At 39.9% G+C, this 27,961-nt stretch overlaps 1 protein-coding gene across 2 annotated transcripts; it reads left to right on the top strand.

The window, feature by feature from the left end:
• The first annotated feature begins 2,318 nt into the window (after nucleotides 1–2,318).
• MRPL24 (mitochondrial ribosomal protein L24) lies at nucleotides 2,319–27,654 on the top strand. 2 transcript variants are annotated; one of them, XM_053705306.1, is made up of 6 exons: nucleotides 2,319–2,445; nucleotides 15,247–15,431; nucleotides 16,148–16,243; nucleotides 18,079–18,182; nucleotides 25,626–25,756; nucleotides 27,132–27,654. In XM_053705306.1, exons 2-6 carry the CDS (start codon nucleotides 15,249–15,251, stop codon nucleotides 27,266–27,268), a joined length of 651 nt encoding a protein of 216 aa, XP_053561281.1. In that variant the 5' UTR covers nucleotides 2,319–2,445; nucleotides 15,247–15,248; the 3' UTR covers nucleotides 27,269–27,654. The 2 variants fall into 2 exon arrangements, with proteins under 2 accessions (XP_053561281.1, XP_053561277.1); XM_053705302.1 differs by lacking the exon at nucleotides 2,319–2,445 and adding an exon at nucleotides 2,469–2,619.
• The last annotated feature ends 307 nt before the right edge of the window (nucleotides 27,655–27,961 follow it).

Genomic DNA, 27,961 nt, shown 5'->3' with positions numbered 1-27,961 from the left:
TGAGAGAGAGACTGTGTGAGCCTATGTGTGTGTGTGTGTGAGAGAGAGAGACTGTGTGAACCTATGTGTGTGTGTGAGAGAGACACTGTGTGAGCCTATGTGTGTGTGTGAGAGAGAGACTGTGTGAGCCTGTCTGTGTGTGAGAGAGAGACTGTGTGAACCTATGTGTGTGTGTGTGAGAGAGAGAGAGACTATGTGAACCTATGTCTTTGTGAGCATATATGTGTGTGTGTGTGAGAGAGAGACACTGTGTGAGTGGGCTTATGTGTGTGAGAGAGACTGTGTGAGTGGGCCTATGTGTGTGTGAGAGAGAGAGAGAGACTGTGTGAGTGTGAGAGAGACTGTAGCATGAGACTGTGTGAGCGTGTGCGTAAGTGCCTATGTGTGAGTTTGTGTATATGTGTTAATATGTATATACTCTACAACCATTTTTTGTTGCGCTGTGTGTGGTGCAAGGCTGAGGCGGAGCCGGCGGATCTGAACCAAAGGGGGCGGGGCTGAGTCAGAGGGGGCGGGGCTGGGCCATATAAATTTCCAGGGCTGGTCTGATTTCCCAGTCCGGCCCTGCAGCGATGTTAGGGGTGGCAGGTTAGGGGTTAATATTTAACTAGTGTTTGTGGGAGTGCAGCAGTTAATATGTTTATTCTAGTGGCGGCTATGTCCGGAGCAGCAGATTAGGGGTTAATAAGTATAATGTAGGTGGCAGCAATGTTAGGGGTGGCAGATTAGGGGTTAATAATATTTAACTAGTGTTTGCGGGAGTGCGGCGGTTCAGGGGTTATGTTTATTCTAGTGGCGGCGATGTCCGGAGCGGCAGATTAGGGGTTAATAATTTTATTTTAGTGTTTGCGATGCGGGAGGGCCTCGGTTTAGGGGTTAACAGGTAGTTTATGGGTGTTAGTGTACTTTTTAGCACTTTAGTTATGAGTTTTATGCTACAGCTTTGTAGTGTAAAACTCATAACTACTGACTTTAAAATGGGATAGGCTGTACTGCTCACTTTTTGGCCTAAAAAAAAAGTGTGTAATACCGACGCTATGGAAGTCCCATTGATAAAAGTCTTTACGAAATTTACGTAAGTTGCTTTGCGTTCTGGCCAAAAAAGTGTGCGGTGCCCCTAAACCTGCCAGACATGTAATACCAGCGGGCGAAAAAAGCAGCGCTAGGACCTGGTAACGCTGCTTTTTCACCTTAACGCAAAACTCTTAATGTAGCCGCATGTTTCTACTACCTACCCCTCCATACGTACACTAGATATGACCCTGCAACCCAACCACAACATATTTACAAGAACCACCACAATCTTGTACCACCCTCTCTCTTGTCACACACTAAGATGCCATTGTCCTCTTTCTTTTAAAAGTACTGTCCTGTTATACATTCTACACACTGCAGCTGTCATTACACACACTGTAAGAAGGGGAAATACCAGCGGGCGAAAAAAGCAGCGCTAGGACCTGGTAACGCTGCTTTTTCACCTTAACGCAAAACTCTTAATGTAGCCGCATGTTTCTACTACCTACCCCTCCATACGTACACTAGATATGACCCTGCAACCCAACCACAACATATTTACAAGAACCACCACAATCTTGTACCACCCTCTCTCTTGTCACACACTAAGATGCCATTGTCCTCTTTCTTTTAAAAGTACTGTCCTGTTATACATTCTACACACTGCAGCTGTCATTACACACACTGTAAGAAGGGGAAAGGGAAATGTAAGAGACATCAGCAAATTAGGGGCATGAAGGAGAGAAAGAAAAAAAATGAGAGAAAATACAGTATAAGCTAATTAACTATTTCCTGTTCATTTGATTTAATTTTCATTTTAAATGCAAATTTAAAATATACAGCTTAACAATTCTAGGTGAATTTCAGTAATTATGTAAAGACTGATACCCCCACAAACATACAAAAGACAAGTGGTTTCCCATTGCTCATATGCAGTGCCAGATATCAGCTTCTCTCCTACAAAATATATAATAAAAAATGAATAAAAACAAAATGTTGGGCTCCAAGTGTAATATTTCCCCACACCCAGGTCTGCATGTTTCTAGCCTAAATCCTAGGCACAAGTTCCCATTATTCAGAGTTAAAAAAAGACAATCTACAAATCTCTGTTATAAATCAGCCTCTAATCAAGATCCCAGCTTCTTGCTTCATGAAAACGCATATTCTTCTCACTTCTTTGTCACATTAGTGTTTCTTCCATGTCCAGACAACTCTTACTGAGTGACCAAGCTGCAGAGGTAAACAGAAGCGTACTATTGATTTGAGTGTCTCGCCCTTCTGCTTCCTCGGCTCTCGCACCATGTGATCACGTGACTGATGTGACGTCAGAGGGTCCTTTAGAGGGACAGAATCTAGCCGCTACCCTGTAGCCAGACCCTTCTCAATCTCAACATTTGTAACCTTTTTTGCTCTACAACTCCTGCGCTTGCGGTGGGTAAAAAAAGCATGAATGTTCGGGGGGAAAAAAGTATTTGTATTGTATTTGTGTACATCTTTAAAGTGTAGAGGTCATAGTTGATGAGCCTGGAAGTAATACGTACATGTGTTAGGGAGGCACTTCCTGGCAACCTGCATTGCCCCTAGTGTGAGGGCGAATCTGCAGAGGTGAGAATTACTTGTGTCTGTTGCATCTTTCATTCATCTCAACAGCTTGAAACGAGGTGGAAGCTGTGTTTGGAGGCAGCTTATTGTTTTACATATACGGGTGTATTACTTTAAATGACGGAACTATTTTTTGTGATTTGTAGCACGAGTAAGGTGGCATAAAACACATACGCTATTACGCTGTGCTACTGTTATGTTACACTTTAGGGTACATGTTATTTAGCACCTATGTGGTTTTGCTGGGTATATTTTATACCTTCACCATTAGAAATATATTTGCTGGTGCCCATGGTGGCAGCACAGGCTACTAGCTTGAGGTTAGGTCATGCATTAAAGGGATATCGAAGGTAAAATTAAACTTGCATGCTTCAGATGTATATTTGACACATTAAAAATTCACTTCTATTTTCAAATTCATGTTGTCTTCGTATCCTTTGTTAAAAGAGGATATTTACATATCCTATACTACTGCGACCTGGTTGGTGATTACAAACGCATACCTTTTCATTTCCTCATCTAGCTCCCAGTAGCAGTGTTGCCCTGGACCTGACTTTAACTATGTGTTTTAATATGTTTGCAACTACTGTGTAATAGACTTAGACCACCATTAGATTTGTTGTTTTAGCAAAAGTATTATAACCATATGTAATTATTTCTCAGTCTCTTTATTAGAATACAACCAGAAAATACAGGATATGTGTATGCAGTATTATAAACTGAAAAAAATCAGTGGCAAGTATGCGTCTATTACACCAGGTTTGTTTAAGATCTGCTTGAGTATTACATACACATGTGGTATATGTTTAATTCATTGGAAGCTTGCTAATAAGACTGGCTTTCAATCACATCATTACATTCAAAACGCCAAAGATCACAGGATTTGACAGACATAAAATCATACTTTTGCATCAGCAAGGCCACTCTCAAAGGGAAATCGGCAAACTGGATACTTAAGATGTGGTATTCAAGCTGTTATAAAGAAATTTGAATAATCGGGAGAGGTCAAAGACAAATAAAATCACTTGAAGGTCAAGAAAACTTTCAAAATCTGGTGAGAAGTTTCTCAGAGTCTTTTCTTTGAGAGACTGGAAGAAGTCCAGCAAGGACCTGGCTCAGCATCTTAGCAGCTTCATCAGGATGCCAAGTTGACCCTTCTACAGTCCAAAGAAGCTTAATCAGGAATGGTTTTTGTGGAAGGGTAGTAGCCTAAAAAAAAAAACTTTTTTGAAAAGGCTAAGAGATGCTAAAGCTCACAAAGATTAAAATAAAGATCAGTTCAAAAGAGTATTATGGAGTGACAAATCCAAGTTTGAAATTTGTGTGTCCAATTGTCGACAATATGTTAGAAGAAGAGTTGGAGAGATATGGAAAAATGAGTGCTTACTGCCTTAAGTGATACATGGTGGAAGGTCTGTACTAGTTTGGGGCTGCATTTCTGCCAGTGGTGTTGAGTATATTGTCCAAATTGATGGGATCATGAATGCTTAAAAGTACAGACAGGTTTTAATTCATAATCTGCCTGATTGGGAATGGTTTTATTTTTCATCACGATAAAGATCCTGTTCACACTGGTAATGCAGTGAAATTATATTTGGAGAGAAAAACAGCTGATAAAACACTGACAGTCATGGAATATTAGAGGCAGTATGGGATCACCTGGACAGCGAAAGAAATAAGACAACCAAAGAAGACTGTTATAATATACCAGAATATTACTTCAGGACAGTCTCCCCAAAAGAGTTCAAGATGTGCTAAGGGAGGCCACACTAAATACTGACTTTTGCATGAAGGAGCCATTTTGTTCTGAAAAATTGTGTGTGTATATATTTCAAGGAAAGAAGATGCACTTGGGTAACATAAATTTTATTAGTTTTTCAGCAATAAGGGTTCAGTCAACGTTTCGGTCCTCACAGGGACCTTTGTCAAGACTGTTCAGCGCTGAACATATCAAACACGCTTGTATTGAGCCACAGTCTTGAAAAAGGTCCCTGTGAGGACCAAAACGTTGACTGAACCCTTATTGATGAAAAACGAATACAATTTATGTTAACCAAGTCCTGTGAGTGCATCTTCTTTCCTTGAAGTTTCTACCTATCTACCATAGAGTGCACCCAGGCAATACACACTTACAGTGAGTGCTTGGATCCCAGAACTACATATATATTCTGGGTACATATTTTCTGTTTATATCTTAATAAAGAGATCTAAAAATAAATATGGATGGTCATTAAAACTTTGCTAAAACAAATCTAATGGTGGCCTAAGACTTTTGCACAGTACTGTGTGTGTTTGAATCCTTATGTTCTAGTCACACATTAGCATATAAGCTTATGCTGCTGAAACGGCAATGATTTTTACTAGCAGCATTTTTGCTAATGGAAGTATGTTGCAAAAATTTCACATTTTAGTTTGAGCGTTCTGTCCCTTTAATGTGCATATGGTACCTTATTCTGCATCAAAGGACAAGGCTTTCCAGCATACTAAGTATTTGGTCATACAGAAGTATGTCTTTAAATAAAAAGAACAGTTCTCTTACTGTATGACTCTATAAAATGTTAGCAGTTTATGGATTACCACATGGGAATGTCTATTAAAGGCAGGGAGCAGTGGAGGGCATGTCTGGGCAGCACCTTGAGTGGTCGCATTATTGGATTCTCTGAGTAAACTTTTTGCCGCATAAATAGAGCTCAGGGGTCACTTTTCACACAAATTGTTTATTCTGGACCCAGATGCTGATTGTTAACCACTAACCTGAGTATAACTGATATGCATCTAAATTAATAATACTATCCCATACACATTCTATCCAACTTTGCAAGATATAGCCCTATGTATTCATGACTTGAGACCCTCATTTGCTCTCAACCATATATATGATATTACAGTCCTTGTCCTATGGTCTGTGGGACAAGTCACAATATATATTAAAGGGTTTTATGTTTCTCTGTGAGCTATATTTTATCTAGTGGGTCCATCAGTTTATTAGCTATGAAACTCTCCTTTTTTAGAACAGCCAATATTGATTTTTATTTTTAGACGCCTCTGAAGTTCTCATTTTAGTTTATTAGCCCTACTGCCATGATAACCTCCTAATTAACTCGCCTATGAGTATGCCCCTGCTCTATCCTTGTGAGAATTTTTCTACTATGGGTTTAATTTTTTAAATGCAATGCTATCTTTTTTTATGATAAGCTCATACTTGTATTGCCCTCTATTAACTATTTATTTAAAGGTTTAATGCCTCCTGTGAGTTCATAAGCCCACACTGCTTGTACAAGTAGTTTTGATAAGCTCATACTAGAAAAGCATATAAATACACATTAAGGATCCATGAGTAGCCTTATTTTTTCATTTGCCTTCTCTTGAGTTAAGTTGGGGTCCAAAAGTGGCCCATAATATCATTTAGAACAGTGATTTTTAACCTTTTTTTGCCGTGGCACACTTTTTTACATTAAAAAATCCTGTGGCACACCACCATCCCAAATTTTTTAAAAAATCACACATTGTAGCCTAATACAGCATATATATATATATATATATATATATATATATATATATATATATATATATATATATATATATATATATATATATATATACACACAAACACAGACATACTGTATGTATTGTGCTGTTATGCCATGCCTCCTACAAACTACCCCTGCACTGGGAGTAAAAAACAAGCAAAGTTTAAAAAATATGTCACACTGTTGTAAGTCTGCCGTGGCACACCTGAGGATCTCCCACGGCACACTGGTTGAAAAACACTGATTTAGAAGGTTCCTCTTAATATATCCATAAAACTGAGGATTAAATGTCAAATGTTACCTGGATGTTGTAGACTTAGAGCTTGCACCTATATGAGTTCTGTTAGTATATTTTCTCTATTATACTGTTGTGCTAGTATGTACATGACTTTACCATGGTACATATGTCTATGAATGTATATGTGGATTATATTTTCACTTTTGCCTGTAGTGCCTCTGATATTTTGGACTTTATATGATATACAGTTTACAATGACTGGTGTGAAATGGAACAGGATATTTCAAGCTCTCTGTCTAACCAAACGTATAACCATGTTTCATAAGCCTGTATAATACATAATGTTTTACCAAACAGTTTTGTATTATAAAAACTTAATAAAAAAAAAAAGGTAGGGAGCAGTGGCTGCCAGCTTTATACATTGGCTACTAACTTTGTTCTTTACATTATGCTGCATATATCTATACACAATAGCCTTGCCCAAATGCTAGGTTTGAATATAAATGTGTTAAATGCTGAAATAGCAATTTTATAGCATATTTATATTTTTCTTGCTTCTAGTATTACAAGCAAATGGCATTTTAAATTTGGATGGAATACCAAAAAACCTGAATAGTTTGGTCCTACAGAAACAGCATACCTAACAACATTTAAATAGAAAATAAACACCTTATAATTACCAGGTATTTCTGTTGTCTTGCTATAGAATAACATATCAACCAAAGTCTCTAAACATTTTTAAAATAAATCAACATCTGCTAAAGTCAGTTAGGGGAAATTATGTAGCAGGGCTAGCCTTGAAAAATCAGCAGGTGCAAATCCAGCTCTGAGAATAAGAAAATTCCCATTTTTTAGAGCTAAATTACATGAAAAGGGGGCAATATAACTAATTACAATTTATTGCAAAGTTGTTTTTAACTAAATATTTTGTATACAAATCTAAATGTGTTTACTATGCCTTTTAAAGATTGTACCCAGGATCTTATGTCTGGGTGTTTTTTTTTGTTTGTGGACCGAGTGACTTGGGGTAGGGTATAGATTTATCTGGGGTGGGGTCAAGTGAAATTTTGCAGAGTCTTGCTGGCATTGGGCATTTCTGGGGGAGGTTGGGTGGTACCCAGGGCTGGGTTTATAATAAGGCAGAGTAGGCATGTTCCTACAGGCGCCCTCCATACCGGTCAGCAGTTGACCTTAACCAAGATGGCTGCCGGCAGTGAAATAACAGCACAGTGCGCGGAATCTATCTTTGTTGTGGCTATTGCAAATATTATGCATGTGCAATGCTTGTTGCATGCAGTTCAGTGCCGGCGGCCAACTTAGTTAAGGTCGCTGGCACAGCAGTGAATGGTGATCGGGGAGGGCGCTTCAGATTTTGGTGCCTTCATGTAACTTGGCTATAAATCTTGCCCTGGTGGTACCAGGTTTTCTTGCATAAAGAGTGGGATGTATACTAGGGCAAGAAAAGACATCAGAACAGAGCCCTATGTGTACCATTCCACAAGCTGTTGTTGGCTTCTCTGCAACAGGACGCTTTGCTCCTTCTATATAATTAGGTGCACATCTATTGGGTTTTGTTGTCATGGTATAGTTAATGTTTCTTTAAAATATAATAAGCCATTTCTTTTTGTAAAATGTATTTTATGGGTATGTAGGGGTTAGAGAAATAAAAGAAATGTGTGTGTAGAATAGTAAACTGTCATGGAGATTTTATCTGTGGTGTGGAAGCTATATAATACAGTGTGGGCAAACTTACATGAAATGCCCACAACTTTTTTTGTAGGAACCAGAAGAGGAGAACTCTCTGGTCTTTATCAGACTTATTTATTCTGGGGTCAAAATGATCCCTTCTTCAGACACACAACTGATGAAATGTGTCAAAACAGAAAGATTATCTCATCCAAGTCAACTGGACCCCACAATAAAATACACAGTTGCACAGTGTGACAAGAGAATACACATGACATTCCTGTAGCAACCCATAAACAAACACACAATATTGATATATCCATGTACAATCCCTGTAATTGCAGCACCCATAAATATTAAAGATTCTATAATGGGTAAATGTCCGGGCAGCTGTCATGGCTTACATCAATATTAACAGTGGAGAATTAGGCAGCTGATAAACCACCGAATATCAGTTGTTTCCCTTACAATCCAGATACACAATTTTATGAAGATTTACTCTGTATATTTCCGTGCATTGAGTGATCTATTCTGGAAAGCCTATTGTTGACCTGCGGTGGCCGCAAGTGGATAAGCCTCCACCCCCCATGCCCGGTAACCAATTAAACAAAGAGTGCACATTGCTCTTCTTTTATCTACCACTTAAAGGGGCACCATGGCACTGAGTATTCAAGAGATTGAGAAAGCAGTTTTCATATTACTAGGAGACTATTTTCTTTCCAAAGGCAGGGAGAGTCCACAACTTCATTCCTTACTGTTGGGAAATTCTACACCTGGGCACCAGGAGGAGGCAAAGACACCCCAGCCAAAGGCTTAAATATCCCTCCCACTTCCCCCATCCCCCCCAGTCATTCTTTGCCTTTCGTCACTAGAGGAGGATGGCAGAGAAGTGTCAGAAGATTTGGATAGTCCTTTAATGGGTATTTTCCCTTCAAGAGAGGACTGGAGTTTTAAGTAATCATATAAACCTCTCGGTAAGAGTATTGATGAACATTAGAGTCTGGAGATGCAGGGAAAGTTTTTCTGCAAAGCGATCCAGACTATCTAACAGCTCCTGGGTAATCCGTGTTAACGAGTTACACTGCTTGCTTTTTTACACTTGGGTCCCTGTCAGAACACCGCGGCAAGGCTGTCACAATTGAGATGCTGTACCTGTTCCACAGCATAGATTCTGGAGGGTAAGTTCACTTTATTTATGATTTAGCAGGGACTCCTATTATTAGGGTCACAGTGTGACGTCTCATAACCTCATTAGGATCCGGGGTTAATATCTCATTTAATTTGGAGATTATTTTGGAACAGTTTGGGGAATATATGTACTGCTTTTGTTCTTTAAGGAACACTTGTGAAGCTTTGGGCTTAATTAGACTGTGTACTTTCGGCAATTGAACAGATGGGTTTCACTTTAGTTTTTGTGAAGTTGCGCTGCTCCTAATAGTTTCACACACTTTTCTCATAGCAGGGGAGGTCCCTACTTGCGCACCACGTGATCGGGTGCGGCTAAATTAGTTTTCTCACAATCCTGCTGCAGGAACTCCGTCAATCCTATGGAGAGTGTTCTCTATAGTTTGTCTGGGTCTAGGAGGTGGTGAGTGCCCCAGCCATTGGGGTTATAATGGTGCCTCTTTATTATTAAGACAGTTGTTGTTTTGAAACTGTTTTCTTACTGTGGGATTGCATCTCCAGCAATGGAGTACTCTGAGATTAACAAGTTAGAGGGTTCTGTACTTTCTATCTTAAAAAATAATGCCTGTTTAAATTGTGAGGAGGCTGTGGTTTGTTCACCTCAATTTTGTTCCATTGCCTGGGTACCGTCCTAAAGTCTAAGAAGGGAGCTAAATCTGCTAACTCCCCTAGCCTAATTAGTACCTCTGAGCCGTCAACCTCTCGGGACTCTGGTCCGGGGGATGCCTACCCTATCCCTTCAAACCGCTTCACATGCAGTTCCCTGTGGAACATCTAATACTCCGGCTGGAGGGGGCTTTTTCCCTGCAAACTTTACCACGCAGTTTCAATCTGCTGTGTCTGCGGCCCTGAGTGCCTTACCTATCTCTGGAAAAACGAAAGAGAAAGGGTAAACATAGTTCTCCTGAATTAGATACATCTAATTTCCAATCGGATTTAGCCAGTATGTCTCAACTGTCCGAGGATGAGTCAGACTTCAGTTACCAAACCTCCTCCTTCCGAGAAGCCCTTCTTCGGGATTTAAGTTTGAACATCTGCGTTTTTTACTAAAGGAGGTTCTGTCTACGTTAGAGGTTCCAGAAACAAAACTGCCTGAGGAACCTTAAATTCCTAAGTTAGACCGGGTTTATGAGGACAGAGAGGCCCCACAGACCTTTCCCGTCCCAGTTCGCATGGCGAACATTATCAGTAGTGATTGAGAAAGAATTGGAACTCCCTTTTCCCCTTCAACTTTTAAGAAGTTATTCCCGGTTCCTGACTCTCAGCTGGAACTGTGGGGTTCCATCCCTATGGTGGATGGCGCCATTTCGACGCTAGCAAAGCGTACCACAATCCCTCTGGAAGATAGCTCTTCCTTTAGGGATCCTATGGACAAGAAGTTGGAAAGTTACCTGAGAAGAATTTTCCAACACAGGGTTTTTATTCCAGCCGGCGGTAACAACTGTGGCTGGTGCAGCCACCTACTGGTGTGACTTTCTGTCAGAACTTATAGAGGTGGAATCTCCCCTCAAGGATATTTAGGAGAGGATTAAGGCCTTAAGAATAGCTAACTCCTTTATCTGTGATGAGAATATGCAGATTGTCCGCCTTAACGCAAAAGCTTCAGGCTTTGCGGTCCTAGCTCGCAGGTTGTTGCTTGTTGAAATCTTGGTCCGTGGATATGGTTTCTAAATCCAGACTCCTTTCCTTATCATTTAAGAGATTGTTTTATTTGGTCCAGGTCTGGACTCTATTATTTCTGTTACTGGAGGTAAAGGAGCTTTCCTTCCGCAGGATAAGAACAGGCAGTTTTCTAATTTTCGTTCGGCAAGTCCCAGGGAACTCAATCATCCTCCAAGCCTGAGCAACCCAAGAGTACCTGGAAGCCTGCTCAGTCTTGGAATAAGTCCAAGCAAACTAAGAAGCCCGCAGATAACAAATCTGCATGGAGGGGCGGCCCCTGAAACCCGGGATCGGATCGAGTAAGGGACAGACTGTCATTTTTCTAGAAACGCCTGGTTTCAGGATGTTCAGGATCCTTGGGTACTGGAGGTTGTATCTCAGGGATAAAGGATAGTATTCAAATCTCATCCGCCCAGGGGCAGATTCCTCCTCCTCTCCAGACTATCTACAAGACCAGAGAAGAGGACAGCCTTCTTATATTGGGTACGGATCTAACCTCCTTAGGAGTAATAATCTTCTATTCTTGTTCATAATGCCAGTTACAGGTCCTGCTCATTGCTCCAGGCAGATTTCCTGTCCTGTAGCGTCAAATACCAGGGTGAATTTCCTGGGTACAGTTAAAGAATCGATATTCATAAAGAGACGTTACAAGCTGGCAATAGCGTGTCTTGCCCTGCAGACCTTCGGTGGCCCACTGCATAGAGGTGATTGGACTCATGTTGTCTTGTATGGACATTATTCATTTTGCCAGATTCCATCTCAGACTTTTACAACTATGTATGCTAAGACAATGGAATGGCAAACATTCTGACCTGTCACAACAGATTGTATTGGACAGCCTGTCGAGATTAGCTCTCTTGCTGACTCTGTCAAGATCACCTGTCTCTAGGCATGTGCTTCTTGAGACCGTCCTGGGAGATTATGACTACGGACGCCAGTCTTTAGGAAGCCAGGAAGGCACAAGGGTTATGGAGGAATCCACCCTTCCGATCAATATCTTGGAACTCCGGGCAATCTTCAATGCGCTGAAGACTTGACCCCAACTGAGTTTGTCCCAGTTTATCAGATTCCAATCAGACAATATAACTATGGTCGCCAACATCAACCATCAAGGATGAACAAGGAGTTCTTTAGAGATGAGGGAGGTGTCTCAAATCTTAGAATGGGCAGAAGCCCAAAATTGTATGCTGTTAGCGATCCACATCCCAGATGTGGACAACTGGGAAGCAGACTTCCTCAGCAGATGATCTTTTCACCCGGGGGAATGGTCTCTTTTATCCCCAAGGTGTTTGAAGAGATTTGCAGCAGATGGGGGATGCCGAGATCGATCTCATGGCCTCTTGTCTCAATGCCAAACTACCCAGATACAGATCGAGATTGAGGGATACTCATGCACAGTTAATTGACGCTATAACGGTCCCATGGAATTCAGACATATATCTCTTTCCTCCATTGCTTGTTCTCCCTCGTGTGGTGGCCCACATCAAGCATCAGTGATTCTTATTGCTCCATCCTGGCTGCGAAGGACCTGGTTCACGAATCTGGTGAGAATGTCCTCTTCTCCATGGAGGTTACCTTATCACAGGGACCTGCTGATACAGGGTCCATTCCTACATAAAAATTTAGATTCTTTGAGGCTGAATGCGTGGAGATTGAACGCTTAGTCTTTGCCAATAGAGGATTCTCTGATAGTGTCAAAGACACTTTTTTTTATTCAAGCTCCTAAGCCGGTTACTCAACGCATCTACCATAAGGTATGGCGGACTTACCTGCACTGTTGTAAGGAATGTGGTTTTTCTTGGCATAGGGTAAAGGTTGCCAGAATTTTATGTTTTCTCCAAGATGGTTTGGAGAAGGGCCTATCTGCCAGCTCTTTGAAGGGACAGATATCGGCAGTGTCGGTGTTGCTGCACAAAATATTAGCTGAGCTCCCGGATGTTTATGCTTATTTAAGCTGGGGTGTCTTTGCCTCCTCCTGGTGGCAAGGTGTTGTGTTGTATTTCCCAACAGTAAGGAATGAGTCGTGAACTCTCCCTGACAGGAAATAAAGGAATTTATCTGGTAAGCATAAATTTTGTTTTTTAAAACTTAGTGTGCTTGTTGAAAGTTCCTGGACTCCTATACCCCTTTAACAAACATAATGAAGGGCGAAGAGTCATAATATAATAACTCATGATTTAGGAGGATCTACTGGCTACCGAAGCTGGGCTTCTGTCCCCTACCATGCAAGAGAGTTTGAGTAGGCTGATATGTGTGTGATCCCTGTTTGCCCCTCTGTCAAATCCGGGAGTGGACCAATTTCTAAGAGAGAACTTACTAAATGGGGACGGTTTGTACATAGTGACCCTTTAGAGACTAAAGAATCGTGAGTAAGGCTGTGGGGACCATACCCTGGTAGACTAAAATACGAATGCTCTATTACAATGACTGCCACATAGCTACCTGGGACCATTTATAAGTAATGTTTGCTCGGTTTAGTTAAAATTGAAAGATAGTTTTAGTCAAGATAATCTTCAGTTACCATAGGTTTTGGATTTAAATGTATTAGTTTCCAATAAGAATAAGCAAGTTAATTAAAAGTTCAGCAGAATCATTTGCCTAGTTTTACGTCTTATATAATTAGGTGACCCTGGATGCTTTAATGCGGGCACCTGCTACACATTATAACTTATTGCAGAATATACTTAGTTTATTGCATATGATGTTTGCTATTAAGGTGTTTAACTATCATGCGAAATTTGTTTTTTAAAAGTTAAATGTATGTGACAAAGTCAAAGCTCAACACCCGTCTGTGTCTCAATAACATTGTCAGCTGCCTGCGGCCGGGGCAATATGGCATCTTCAGCCCAAGCTAGGGATTGTACATCTTGATCCACTATATGGAGAATGCTTTCATTGAGAGGTTAGACTTGAGATTTGATGTTTAAAAAGTGTCTAGCCTATATTTTATAAATAATGTACTTAGATTATATGGGTAGATACTTATGTACCAATGGATCTAATGGCTAATCCTCTTTATTTAGTAATATATCAGTTACGATCTATTTCTAGAAATTATGACTCCTGTTTCAAAGAGCCAACAGTTATGAGTGTAACTGTACTCTGTAATGTATTTTTGATGTTTGTTTTGCAAAGCAGTTACCCAGAGCTCTGAGGTTGCGCTAATCTCTGACTCTTTAAATTTACTTTCAACTTGTAATTCGAGCAAAAAAAATCGAACGCACACAAACAGCTACGGTAAACTCCTTATCGCTTGTGTGCAGTTGTTAACGTGCCACTCATAATCTGACCCTAAATAGTTTTTTTTAGGAAAACACTGCTCTACAGACACTCTTCTTCCTGACCAATAGAAGGCAATACCTCAAAGCCAGTGGTAGCAGTGTGGTCAACATCTGATGTCTTCATTAACCACAACAGACATATTACCACACCTAGTAATGAAAATGTAGATCAAAAATGTTTTATTCTGGTTAGTAAAATTATAGTTATTTGTGGTGCTTATCTATTTTTCACTCCTAGTACTTTTTTGTTTTTTGGTATAAATTGGCTCCTTTTGTGATCAATACATTAAAATCATTCTCCAAACTTTACCTAAAGGATTTTTCGGTGTATGCATTTATTTATGCAGCATAAGAGTGTTTAAATCATATGAAGTGGATGTTACCAAGCTAATCTGGAGGTGGGTTTGATTTTATTTGTGATTGCTTCTAGTGCAGGGCCTGACAAACCTGGGGGCCGCTGACTGTTAGAATTTTACCCCTGGCTCCTAACTTTTTGGGTTATTCTCCATATATCTATATGCAAATTCCACTGTCTGGCTCCTGAAAGTGTGCCTGACTCCTAAATATTCTTACTTATAAATTTTAAACAGATTTGTCGACCTGTTCTAGTATATTGAGTTAATAACTAGACAGTTTAAAGCAATTTACTGAAGTTATAAAATCTACTTCATTCTGTTGGTATCTTTTGTTGAAGGAACAGAAATGCACTACTGGGAACATGCTGAACGCATCTGGTAAGACAATGACTAGACATATATGTCCAGGCACCAATCAGCAGCTAGCTCACAGTAGTACATTGCTGCTTCTCATCTTATCTAGGTATGCTTTTCTACAAAGGACTCCAAGAGAATAAAGAAAATATATTAGAAGTAAATTGGAAGTTGTTAACAATTTCATATGAATCATGGAAGTTTAATTTTGATTTTACTTTTTTTTTTTTTTTTTTTAACTCCTAGCCTTTACTTCCTTTTTCTCCCCCTCCCATACTGTCCCGATGCTGCAAACCGTTCCTGGAAATCTCCGCTGATATTACTTTGTATCATTGCAGACATGCGCCTGACACGGCTTCTTTCAGTGGCCTCCAAGGTCAAATTACCGCATGATTATCGTTATGGAATGAGTGATCCGTCAACTACAGCTGCAAAGAGAAGAAATCCACCTGGCAAGAGACGGGCAAAGGTGTTTGTGGAACCTATTAGCCAGGAGGACTGGAAATATTTTCATGGTGATACTGTAAGTGAGTAATGGCAGCTTAAACTTAAATTTGCTAACAAAGACTGTATAGTTTTTTTTAGTGTTGCAGGGTACCATTCCCCTCCAGATGGTTTATTTAACTTGTGGCCACCCTGTTGGCTCACTCACCAGAAGTCACCAAAGCACATATTTTTAGTTCCCTTTTTTACTGGGGGAACATCCTCAGTAGTTCTTATAAACTGGGGCTGCTATTGCACTATGCTTTTACCACTGCAACATCCGTATTATTTAAGAGGGGATTTTTATCTTTTAAATGAGATCACACGTTTCTGTAACTATCGGGTGATTGCTCTACAAATGGTATTGACATGTAAACTAGGTGACCTTTGGGCTGCAGTGAGCTCTAAGACACCCTAGTATCCCTATTTTACCAGTCAAATGGAGCAAGTGACTTTTTCTTTTTTTCTTTTTCTAAAAGTCCTGTCAGTTGAGATTTTTAAAAGCCAGTGCAGCTTACATGTGATCATCATTAAATACATGTGATCATCATTAGAACTTCAGTCCCCTAACAGAACCATAATCTTATGGGGCAAAATCAGCCTTTAACCTGCCCTACCAGAATATTTCAGTTGAGATAAAATGGGGTTTACTCTGTCAAATATTCGCTATAATATTCAGTATAACATTTGTTTTTATAAAATGAACTTTCTTGAAACGGTTTTCAATACCCCTAAGATGTTTTTTTTATTTTTAAGGTACAAGTTGTTTTTGGTAAAGATACTGGAAAACAAGGGAAAATTACACAAATTGTCCATCCTCGCAACTGGGTAGTTGTGGAAGGTTTAAACACGGTAAGTATTTAGTATAGTATTTTCTAACGCAGTAGTGATGGATGTTACTACTACATATGCATCATGCATGTTTAAAAAAAACAACTTTCTACATGTATTTTGTGGATACATCAATGTACTTTTGTGCAATTTTCTTATGAACAAAAGGGTCCTCAAATATAGATGCTAACAAATAAAACTATAGCCTCTATAATTAAGGATTTTAATTAAATTAGTTCACCCACATTTTTTGGAGCATTTTATTTTTAGATAAATTTAATTTACTTTAGCTATTTTTTAACCACTTTGCCGCACCAGATGATGATACAGTTAGTGAGCAAATGGAACACGGACATAGACAAGTATGCTCCTGTCACTAGCTATGTCCTCATCTGGAGAAAAAGTTGTGTTCCAGGAGTGCAACGTTGGCTACATGTTTAACCCTTTTAAATAAATAAAACACCTAATAAATTAATAGAATTTCTTTAAAAATAAATTGCTGTGCTAAAAACCGCAAAACAGTTCAGCACAGGGGTGGAAATGGCTCTGCAGTTCAGAGACATAAACATTACAGTCTTGTAATTAATACAGGCTGTGTATTTTCATTTGCAAATATTGCTTCAGCTACCACTTATAAGCAGCCCCCTTCTAATATTCTGATACATTTTGGTGCTGTAAATATCTACTTGTAGTGTTAGTTTTTCCATATTTTTGTGAATAAGGGTCCTGTGAAAATGAGACATTAATTACAATCTGTATATTTTAAACACTTATGTTGCTAACAACATTCACATTTTCAACTCACTAGCCATAGAATTCAACCACATAGAATGATGCTGGTTTTGTTTGTGCACAGGAGTCCTCTGCAAGCATAACTGCTATAATCGCCTGTCTCCTCTAGTGCTTCCACATCAATCAACACATTTATTGTTCCATGTTAACCCCTTCCCGCCGTTAGGACGGCATGGAACGTCCTAGCCATTTGGCTGTACTGATGCCATAACGGCTTCCTATATGGGATTGCGGGCTGGAGAGCGTGCCTAGCGCCATAGGCACTCCCCCCTGACCCAATCCCATCATTGAAATGAGTGGTCCCGTGATTTGTTTTTTACTTATTTGTTTACATCGGAAATTTGTTCCGATGTAACAAATAAGTATCGTCATGAAAGGGTTAAAAAAGGTTTACACCACAACATTAAACTAACATAGAAAATGTCCATATGAAAACAATAAATTTGGACTTAAAGGGATACTAAACCCACATTTTTTTTCTTTTATGATTCAGATAGAGCATGCAATTTTAAGCAACTTTCTATCTTACTCCTATTTTAAATTTCTTTGTTCTCTTGCTATCTTTATTTGAAAAGCAGTATTGTAAAGATTAGGAGCCGGCCCATTTTAGGTTCAGCACCCTGGATAGCACTTGCTTATTGGTTGCAACATTTATCCACCAATCTGCAAGCGCAACCCAGGTGCTGAACCAAAAATGGGCCGTCTCCCAAGCTTTGCATTCCTGCTTTTCAAATAAAGGTAGCAAGAGAACAAAGAAAATTTGATAATAGGAGTAAATTAGAAAGTTGCTTAAAATTGCATGCTCTATCTGAATCATTAAATAAAAAAATGTGGGTTTAGTTTCCCTTTAATAGCACGTTTTGAGAGGAGAACTTATTATTTAATATGTTGAGGAGTTTAGATACTACCCATACTGAAGTCTTCAAGTACAGCCATATTGAATATCTGACATACACTGTTTTGTAATTTTGTCTTTGGGATATATCAGTGTTTTATGACTTTTTCTGAATTAAATACTATAAAGTATAATTTTACAAAATCCTAATTTCTGTTTATTTTAAAAGCACTATCGTTATGTCAATAAGACAGATGACTATAGGGGAACTTATGTGAAAAGTGAAGCCCCACTACTTGTGAACCAGGTGTCTCTTGTTGATCCTACAGATAGGTGAGTCAATATATTCTTACACTGGTAAATTTGTGGAATAGGCTTCTTGATAGAGTTGGTAATAGACAGACAACAATTGTCTTCTAGAAAGTCATTATATAGGGGTTGATCACAATAAATAATAAAAAAAAATTTTTTAAAGTTTTTCAGCAGAAAAACACCATTTACAGTCTGTGGATTTTTGACAGCAAAGATAAACTGGTTTCAACAGAGACCAAAAAAACAAACTACTACTTTAGGCTACAAATAATTAGCAGAATTGCCAATTAAGGTAGATTAAAGGTCCATGAACGTGTTAATTCTATATGTCAATATTATCCCTACCCTATATAAAACACAACTGCATGTTTTTTTTTTTTTTTTTTTTTTTTTAAAAAAAAGAGTGTTTTAAATTCTATAAAAACGTACGTTTTAAGTTAGTCTCATGCTGAGTTATTTCTAAACGCCCCATAAATGGGCGTTTTTTTTTCCTTCTATATGTCCGCTTAAGCTTGTTGATATGACACGGGAGGGAGCGTGCACGCACTCACAGAAGGATAAGGATACACTCACTCCAGATAGATAAATATATAAAACACTAGCAGGCAGGCTCAAATATTCCCAATTAAAACATTTGCTGGCTACTTCACCCCACAAACAATCTCTTCTTCGCCCCCTCACACATTTTGAATCTATCTGTAGACATGGGAAGGCCCTAAGGGGAACATTGGCTATGTCCAAGAGAATTCTAGACGCATGCTTATATAAACAATTACCTAAATCCAAACAGACTTGGTCGAAGGAACTGAACTTGGAGATCTCTGATGAAACATGGGAGCGATTATATCAATACACTCACAGTTCGTCAACATCCACTCAAATTCTGGAGATGAACTATAAAATCATCTCCAGATGGTACCTAACACCGGTGAGACTAAAGTGTATATATCCTAACTCCTCTCCCAAGTGCTGGAGGGGCTGCGGGACCGCTGGCAACATGACTCATATCTGGTGGTCGTGTTTAAAGTTGCAACCTTTCTGGTCAGCGCTGCAGCATTTTATAGCCCCACTATTTGATGTATCATTTAACTTACGCCTTTCATGGTGTTATTTAACGATAAACCTAAGCACTCTTGTAAATTACGGTCACATCTCCTTCAGATATGCTTGAACGGAGCGAAATCACTGATCGCTAGGGCCTAAAAAACGGCAACTATACCCACAATTGAGACTTGGAGAGCTCGAACACAAGAGCTAATTCAATTAGAGGAATACCACTATTTGAAAAACAGAATTTATGCTTACCTGATAAATTACTTTCTCTTGCGGTGTATCCAGTCCACGGATTCATCCTTTCTTGTGGGATATTCTCCTTCCCTACAGGAAGTGGCAAAGAGAGCACACAGCAGAGCTGTCCATATAGCTCCCCCCCTAGCTCCACCCCCCAGTCATTCGACCAAAGGTTAAAAAGCCAAAGGAGAAACCATAGGGTGCAGTGGTGAATGTAGTTTAAACAAAAAAATTTTTTACCTGACTTAATTGCCAGGGCGGGCCGTGGACTGGATACACCGCAAGAGAAAGTAATTTATCAGGTAAGCATAAATTCTGTTTTCTCTTGCAAGGTGTATCCAGTCCACGGATTCATCCTTAGTCAGTCTCATAGGCCAAACGGATGTCGCTTTCTGACCTCTCCTCTTACCAGAATAGATAACAAACAAAGAAGATGTTTGTCTGAAATCCTTAGTTGCTTGTAAATAGAACTTTAAAGAACGAACTACATCAAGATTATGCAAAAGATGTTCCTTCTTCGAAGATGGGTTAGGACACAGAGAAGGAACAGCTATTTCCTGGTTAATATTCTTGTTAGAAACAACTTTAGGAAGAAAACCAGGTTTGGTACGCAAAACTACCTTATCTGCGTGGAACACCAGATAAGGTGAATCACACTGTAAGGCAGATAATTCTGAGACTCTTCGAGCAGAAGAGATAGCTACCAAAAACAAAACTTTCCAAGATAACAACTTATTATCTATGGAATGTAAAGGTTCAAACGGAACCCCTTGAAGAACTGAAAGAACCAGATTTAGACTCCATGGCGGAGCCACAGGTGTATAGACAGGCTTGATTCTGACTAAAGCCTGTGCAAACGCTTGAACGTCCGGTACCTCTGCCAGACGCTTGTGCAAAAGGATAGACAGAGCAGATATCTGTCCCTTTAAAGAACTAGCCGACAATCCTTTCTCCAAACCGTCTTGGAGAAAAGACAATATCCTGGGAATCCTAATCTTACTCCATGAGTAACCCTTGGATTCGCACCAACAAAGATATTTCCACCATATCTCATGGTAGACTTTCCTGGTGACAGGCTTTCTAGCCTGGATCAGAGTATCTATAACTGACTCCACGCTTTGAAAGAATTAAGCGTTCAATCTCCAAGCAGTCAGAGAAACTAGATTTGGATGCTTGAACGGACCCTGAATTAGAAGGTCCTGCCTCATTGGCAGTGTCCATGGTGGGACAGATGACATGTCCACTAGGTCTGCATACCAAGTCCTGCGTGGCCCCGCAGGCGCTATCAAAATCACAGACGCCTTCTCCTGCTTGATTCTGGCGATCAGACGAGGGAGAAGAGGAAACGGTGGGAAAACATAAGCCAGATTGAAGGACCAAGGCGCTACTAGAGCATCTATCGATGCCGCCTTGGGGTCCCGGGACCTGGATCCGTAGAGAGGAAGCTTGGAGTTCTGATGGGACGCCATCAGGTCCAACTCTGAAATGCCCCATAGCCGAGTCAGCTGGGCAAATACCTCCGGGTGGAGTTCCCACTCCCCCGGGTGAAAAGTCTGACGACTTAGAAAATCCGCCTCCCAGTTGTCTACACCTGGGATGTGAATTGCTGATAGATGGCAGGAGAGGGCCTCCGCCCACCTGCTTATTTTGGTTACTTCCCTCATCGCTAGAGAACTCTTTGTTCCCCCCTGATGATTGATGTAAGCTACAGTCGTAATGTCCGACTGAAATCTTATGAATTTGGCCGCAGCTAGGTGAGGCCATGCCTGAAGCGCGTTGAATATCGCCCTCAGTTTGCGCTACAGATGGCCGAGGAATGGAATGAAGAACTCGGCAAGTAGTTAAAAGTTTCAACTTTCTGACCTCTGTCAGAAATATTTTCATTTCTACCGAATCTATTGGTGTTCCTAGGAAGGGAACCCTTGTGAGTGGGGACAGGGAACTCTTTTTGATGTTCACCTTCCACCCGTGAGACCTTACAAAGGCCAATACAATCTCCGTGTGAGCCTTGGCTCTGTTAAAGGACGGCGCCTGAATTAAGATGTCGTCCAAATAAGGCGCCACTGCTATGCCCAGCGGTCTTAGAACCGCCAGAAGGGACCCTAGCACTTTTGTGAAAATTCTGGGAGCAGTGGCTAAGCCGAATGGAAGAGCCACGAACTGGTAATGCTTGTCTAGAAAAGCGAACCGGAGGAACCGATGATGATCTTTGTGGATTGGGATATGCAGGTACGCATCCTTTAGATCCACGGTAGTCATATATTGACCTTCCTGGATCATAGGTAAGATTGTCCGAATGGTCTCCATCTTGAATGATGAGACTCTGAGGAATTTGTTTAGAAATTTGAGATCCAGGATTGGTCTGAAAGTTCCTTCTTTTTTGGGAACCACAAACAGGTTTGAGTAAAACCCCAGCCCTTGTTCCGCAATTGGAACTGGGTGGATCACTCCCATTGTATGTAGGTCTTCTACACAGCGTAAGAACGCCTCTTTCTTTGTCGTGTCTGTAGACATACGAGAAATATGGAACCTACCCCTTGGAGGGGAGTCCTTGATTCTAGAAGATATCCCTGGGTAACAATCTCTAAAGCCCAGGGATCGAGAACATCTCTTGCCCAGGCCTGAGCGAAGAGAGAAAGTCTGCCCCCTACTAGATCCGGTTCCGGATCGGGGGCTACCCCGTCATGCTGTCTTGGTAGCAGCTGCAGGCTTTTTGGCCTGTTTACCCTTGTTCCAGCCCTGATGAGGCTTCCAGGTTGCCTTGGACTGTGAAGCGTTACCCTCTTGCTTTGCAGCTGTAGAGGCTGAAGCGGGACCGCTCCTGAAATTACGAAAGGAACGAAAATTAGCTTTGTTTTTAGCCTTAAAAGACTTGTCTTGGGGGAGAGCATGGCCCTTTCCCCCGGTGATTTCTGAAATCTCTTTCAATTCTGGCCCGAAAAGGGTCTTTCCCTTGAAAGGGATATTTAAAAATTTGGATTTTGATGACACATCGGCCGACCATGACTTGAGCCAAAGTGCTCTGCGTGCCATAATAGCGAAGCCTGAATTTTTTTGCCGCCAACTTGGCTGATTGCAAAGCGGCATCTGTGATAAATGAATTAGCCAACTGTAGAGCCTTAATTCTATCCATAATTTCGTCATATGAGGTCTCCGTCTGGAGCGACCCCTCCAGTGCCTCAAACCAGAAATCCGCTGCAGTAGTTACAGGAACAATGCAGGCAATAGGTTGGAGAAGAAAGCCTTGTTGAACAAAGATTTTCTTAAGTAAACCTTCTAACTTTTTATCCATAGGATCTTTAAAAGCACAACTGTCTTCAATTGGTATGGTTGTGCGCTTAGCAAGTATCGAAACAGCCCCCTCTACCTTAGGGACCGTCTGCCACGAGTCCCGCCTAGGGTCAGTTATGGGGAAAATTTTCTTAAAAATAGGTGGGGGAACAAAAGGGACACCTGGTCTATCCCACTCCCTAGAAACAATATCCGCAACCCTCTTAGGGATCGGAAATACATCAGTGTATACAGGAACCTCTAGGTACTTGTCCATTTTACACAACTTCTCTGGGACCACCATAGGGTCACAATCATCCAGAGTAGCTAATACCTCCCTGAGCAAAACACGGAGGTGTTCCAATTTAAATTTAAATGCTAATGAATCTGAAGCATTCAATTCTATACTAAGTCTCAGAACATAGCTTACCCTCCCCACATGGGGATCTTGTCAGTCTTCTAGCATTATCTCAGTCTTGTCTAGAAATAAATGACTGAACATACCTCATTGCAGTCAAGCCTGCAAACTGTTCCCCCCAACTGAAGTTTTCTGGTACTCCTCAGTCCTGTGTGGGAACAGCAGTGGATTTTAGTTACATGTTAAAATCATTTTCCTCTCAGCAGAAATCTTCATCACTTTTCTGCTAGAGAGTAAATAGTACAAACCGGTACCATTTAAAAATAACAAACTCTTGATTGAAGATATAAAACTACAATTCTAACACCACATTCACTTTACCCTCCCTGAGAGAGAACCTAGTGCGTTAACGCGGCAAAGAGAATGACTGGGGGGTGGAGCTAGGGGGGGAGCTATATGGACAGCTCTGCTGTGTGCTCTCTTTGCCACTTCCTGTAGGGAAGGAGAATATCCCACAAGTAAGGATGAATCCGTGGACTGGATACACCTTGCAAGAGAAAATAATAAATTAACCCACTACCACAATGTCAAATTTTACTGGGAAACCATAAATCCACCGAGATCTTAGCCTCGATAATCATACCCCCACCTTTTTCCCTCCCGTTCTTCTCTTTTCTTTTTTTTTTTCCCTCTATAATCTTCTAAGCCTCTACCCGGCAAACAGCTATGTTGTTGTCTTATTAGTCAACTGTAACGATGATCATATTGTTTTTGTACTGTATGTCTCTTTTCTTTTTGTTTTTTTTGACATGTAATGAAAAATTGTTCAATAAAAATTAATATTTAAAAAAAAAAAAAAAAAACACTAGCAGGCAGGCTTCTGTCCAAAAGCGCATCTAATTATTTTGCTTCTGAAGTCTGACGCTTTACAGGTTGCTATAGCAACCATTACCAGTGCAATCAATTATGCAGGGGATCAGAGTTGCTTGTTTCTCTAACACTGCAGTGAGCCTGCGCCTGTTACACGATAGGAGAGGAAATGCATAATCACTGAAGTGCGCACGCTCCGACATACATGTCGGTCGGTCGTCCGACTAAGTGATTAATTGGAGGTTTAGTCGTTCCTTTTTCTGGGCAGTGGAATCAATCAATATATCTCCAAAAGCATAAAAAAACATTTAATTGGCGTTTATTGATAAAAAAAAAATGATTGCTATGTACATTGGAACCATGCTGTTTTTGAAAAAGACTATAATGTCCCTTTAAATAAATTAGCTTGTAGAACTAGAGCTGCACCACCACAGTGAAATTAAATGACCCTGCCCTCGCTCATTGCAAATGTACCCTGGTAAAACACATGAACAGCTAACAGGAAAGTGCCCTCTAGTCGCACCAGGGTACTCTATAGCTGCGACTGGCAGAGACACCTGGAGGTGGCAGTGGTGGTGGGGGGGACACATGGGTATTTTATGCGCTCTAAAACAAGGTGCTAGGGGTTAATTTTAAGGCGCCAGTATTGCCCAAGTTCCCAGATTAGTCAAGCCTTGTTTTAAAGCACAGAACAATCTGTTCCTTAGGGCTTAGAGATATTTTGTGGCAGTCTCAGGTTCATGAACTGCTAAAGCTTCTAGAAACACACAAGAGAGCAAAGGATTCCTAATCTGTTTTGCACTGGCATATGTAAAATAATACGTTGTCTGTGGTGTTTGTTTTTCTTTCTAAGCTTAGATTTTCTTCTCTGCTCTGCACTTTTCATTGTGTGTTGGTTATTCCTGTCACTATAGAAAAAAAAATTCTTTAAATGTTGAAAGTTATTTCTTTAATCAGGACAATAAAACATTTACAAAACCCTATTGGTGTTTGTATATAACTATGTATAAAATGTGCCAAAATTGTACTTTTATAAAGGTTCTTAAAGGGACAGTCAAGTCCAAAAAAAACTTTCATGTTTCAAATAGGGCATGTAATTTTAAACAACTTTCCAATTTACTTTTATCACCAATTTTGCTTTGTTCCCTTGGTATTCTTAGTTGAAAGCTAAACCTAGGAGGTTCATATGCTAATTTCTTAGACCTTAATGGCCGCCTCTAATCTAAATGCATTTTGATTTTCACCACTAGAGGGCATTAGTTAGCGTGTTTCATATAGATAACATTGAGCTCATGCACGTGAATTTACCATGGAGGCATCTCTGATTGGCTAAAATGCAAGTCTGTCAAAAGAACTGAAATAAGGGGGCAGTCTGCTGAGGCTTAGATACAAGGTAATTACAGAGGTAAAACGTGTATAATTATAACTCTGTTGGTTATGCAAAACTGGTGAATTGGTAATTAAGGGATTTTTCTTTCTTTTAAACCAACAAAAATTCTGGTGTTGACTGTCCCTTTAATGATCCTTGTCTGTCACTTTTCTCATCCCACCCAACTCTGCTTTACATTAAGATAGTTACCTAGGAAATATTCTCTTTCTTTCCTTTCCCTTCCTGTCTGTATCTTTTAGCAAACCAGGTTATATGATCTGTGTTTTCTTTTTTATGCTTTTATAAGGGAACCCACAGAGATTGAGTGGCGTTTCACAGAAGAAGGGGAAAGGGTAAGGGTATCATTGAGAACTGGACGCATCATTCCCAAGCCAGTAGAACAGAGACGGGACGGCATCATCCCTGAGCAATGGAAAGGTGAGGAGATCTCAAACATCACAATGCTGATTCTTATGCAAATTGTATATGCTGTAAACTGGTGCATTAATTGATGTTGTAGTTGATAAAGTTTTTAAAGCTTGCAGCAGAGTTTTCCGTCTTATTTATTTCTATTCTAGTAATAAAATGAGTATTAATTAGTGAGTATATATCCTTGTGCCAGTTGGGGTAGATGGAAAGTACTCAAGAGCGTTGTTACTCCTAGTTATATTTTTTCTTTTTACCTCTCTTCTGTATGGTAGGATGGGTTTTAGCTCTGTGTTTGCACGTTAATAAAAATGTTGACCCAAATCAGTATGATTCCTTGTTACTGCTGCAAAAGTCCCGCTACTCCTTGACTTCATGTTGGTTGTTTGGGCTCATACAATCAGGTATCTTGAAGTTGCATTTTCCCAGTCTATTGGACGGTAACTACGCTTTTTGTGCAATCTATTTTTCAGAAGCTAGAAAGGTACAAAACATGTGGTTTTATATTCTGGAGGAGGCAAAACAGACTATTGTGGTGTTCCGGGGTCATTTTTTTTTCACAGGTTCTTCTGCTTTGGTTGTCCTGCTATTTGCTAAGGCCTCTATATGCTTTCTCACTCCAAATAGGTCCTAACTTTTTTAAGAACCAAACCAACAGGAAATGGAAGTGGAAATGGAACTTGCTACCTGTTCTTTTACACAAAGCTAAATTTTTACCAGTTAAAGCCTCATGTTTACAACTTTTAATGTAAATAAATTTAATGTATTTAGTAGAATAGTTATGCTGTAGCTACTCCCCTAAATTACAGATAACCAGGGTGGGAATAGTTCAAATTATAAACTCTCCTCCTAACCATTGAATATTTTCGAATATAGGTGTAGCATATAGGTATTCGAATATAGGTGTAGCATATAGGTATTCGAATATAGGTGTAGCATATAGGTATTCGAATATAGGTGTAGCATATAGGTATTCGAATATAGGTTTAGCATATAGGTATTCGAATATAGGTGTAGCATATAGGTATTCGAATATAGGTGTAGCCGGCTAAAGCGTCTTAAAAGTCCTTAAAGTTTTACTAATTTGTAAATGTTATTAATTTGTAAACATACTAATTATTCTTACCCCCACATCATTGCTTCATGTGCTTTCCACCACCATTCAGATACCCCCCCCCCCCTTTGAATTATTCTCCTATTGGCTCTAGATTGGCAGTGAGCATGCTTGTATCCTATCCAGAGCTGACACAGGACTTGCCCACAGGAGAGTGCATTTGAGGAGCTTGGGATTTTTATGTCCATTTATATAAGGCACAACATTAAAACTGCTTCCAGTTAACCCGTAATAATAGATAATTGATTCAGATTTCTCTTAAATTTGTTCTAGATGGACCTAAAGACACATCAGTGGAAGATGCTTTAGAAAAGACTTATGTTCCTGCTCTGAAAACTTTTCAAGAAGAAATTATGGAGAACATGGGTATTGTGGAAAACAGGCGATATAGGAAGTCCTTCTGGTATTAATGTATATGAAGCTATGGAGCAGAGTGGATCATGGATGTTTGTGATATTCTGCTAGCTATGGAGCAGATAAGATAGGGCAATATCTGAAAGTTTCTTCGAGGACAAGGGAATTGGAGCCTTACAACAATCTGCTAATAACAAGCGCATAGAAAGATAACCTTATGGTTGAATCACTTTCGTTTTGGGAAGCCTTTTATGAACATAAATGCAGTCAGTGTAGGAAGTTATCTGGCGCACACTTTGCTTTATATCATGGTGGGATTTTGACATCCTGTGTTATCAACTGCAAGTGCAAAACATGTTCCTCTGTATTTTTGGATATTCAGAATGAATTGTCAAAATAACAATCTCCACAATAAGCAATAAATATTTTTTTCTTTAAATAATCAACTTGTATTACTTATTTTGTCAGTCTTCACAAATAAATATTAAAAGTAAATGAAACCCAAACATATTATTTTGTGACTCATACAGAGAATACCATTTAAACAAAGTTTCCAATTTACTTCTATTATCAAATTTTGCTTTTCTTTCATGTAATTGCAAGTGTCCATGAGCTAGTGACATATGGGATATACAATCCTACCAGGAGGGGCAAAGTTTCCCAAACCTCAAAATGCCTATAAATACACCCTCACCACACCCACAATTCAGTTTTACAAACTTTGCCTCCTATGGAGGTGGTGAAGTAAG

The sequence above is a fragment of the Bombina bombina genome, chromosome 1 (genome assembly GCF_027579735.1).
Source record: "Bombina bombina isolate aBomBom1 chromosome 1, aBomBom1.pri, whole genome shotgun sequence".
Lineage (NCBI taxonomy): Eukaryota > Metazoa > Chordata > Amphibia > Anura > Bombinatoridae > Bombina > Bombina bombina.
The sequence above is the reverse complement of the archived record's forward strand: the minus strand, read 5'-3'. Positions and strand labels throughout refer to the sequence as shown.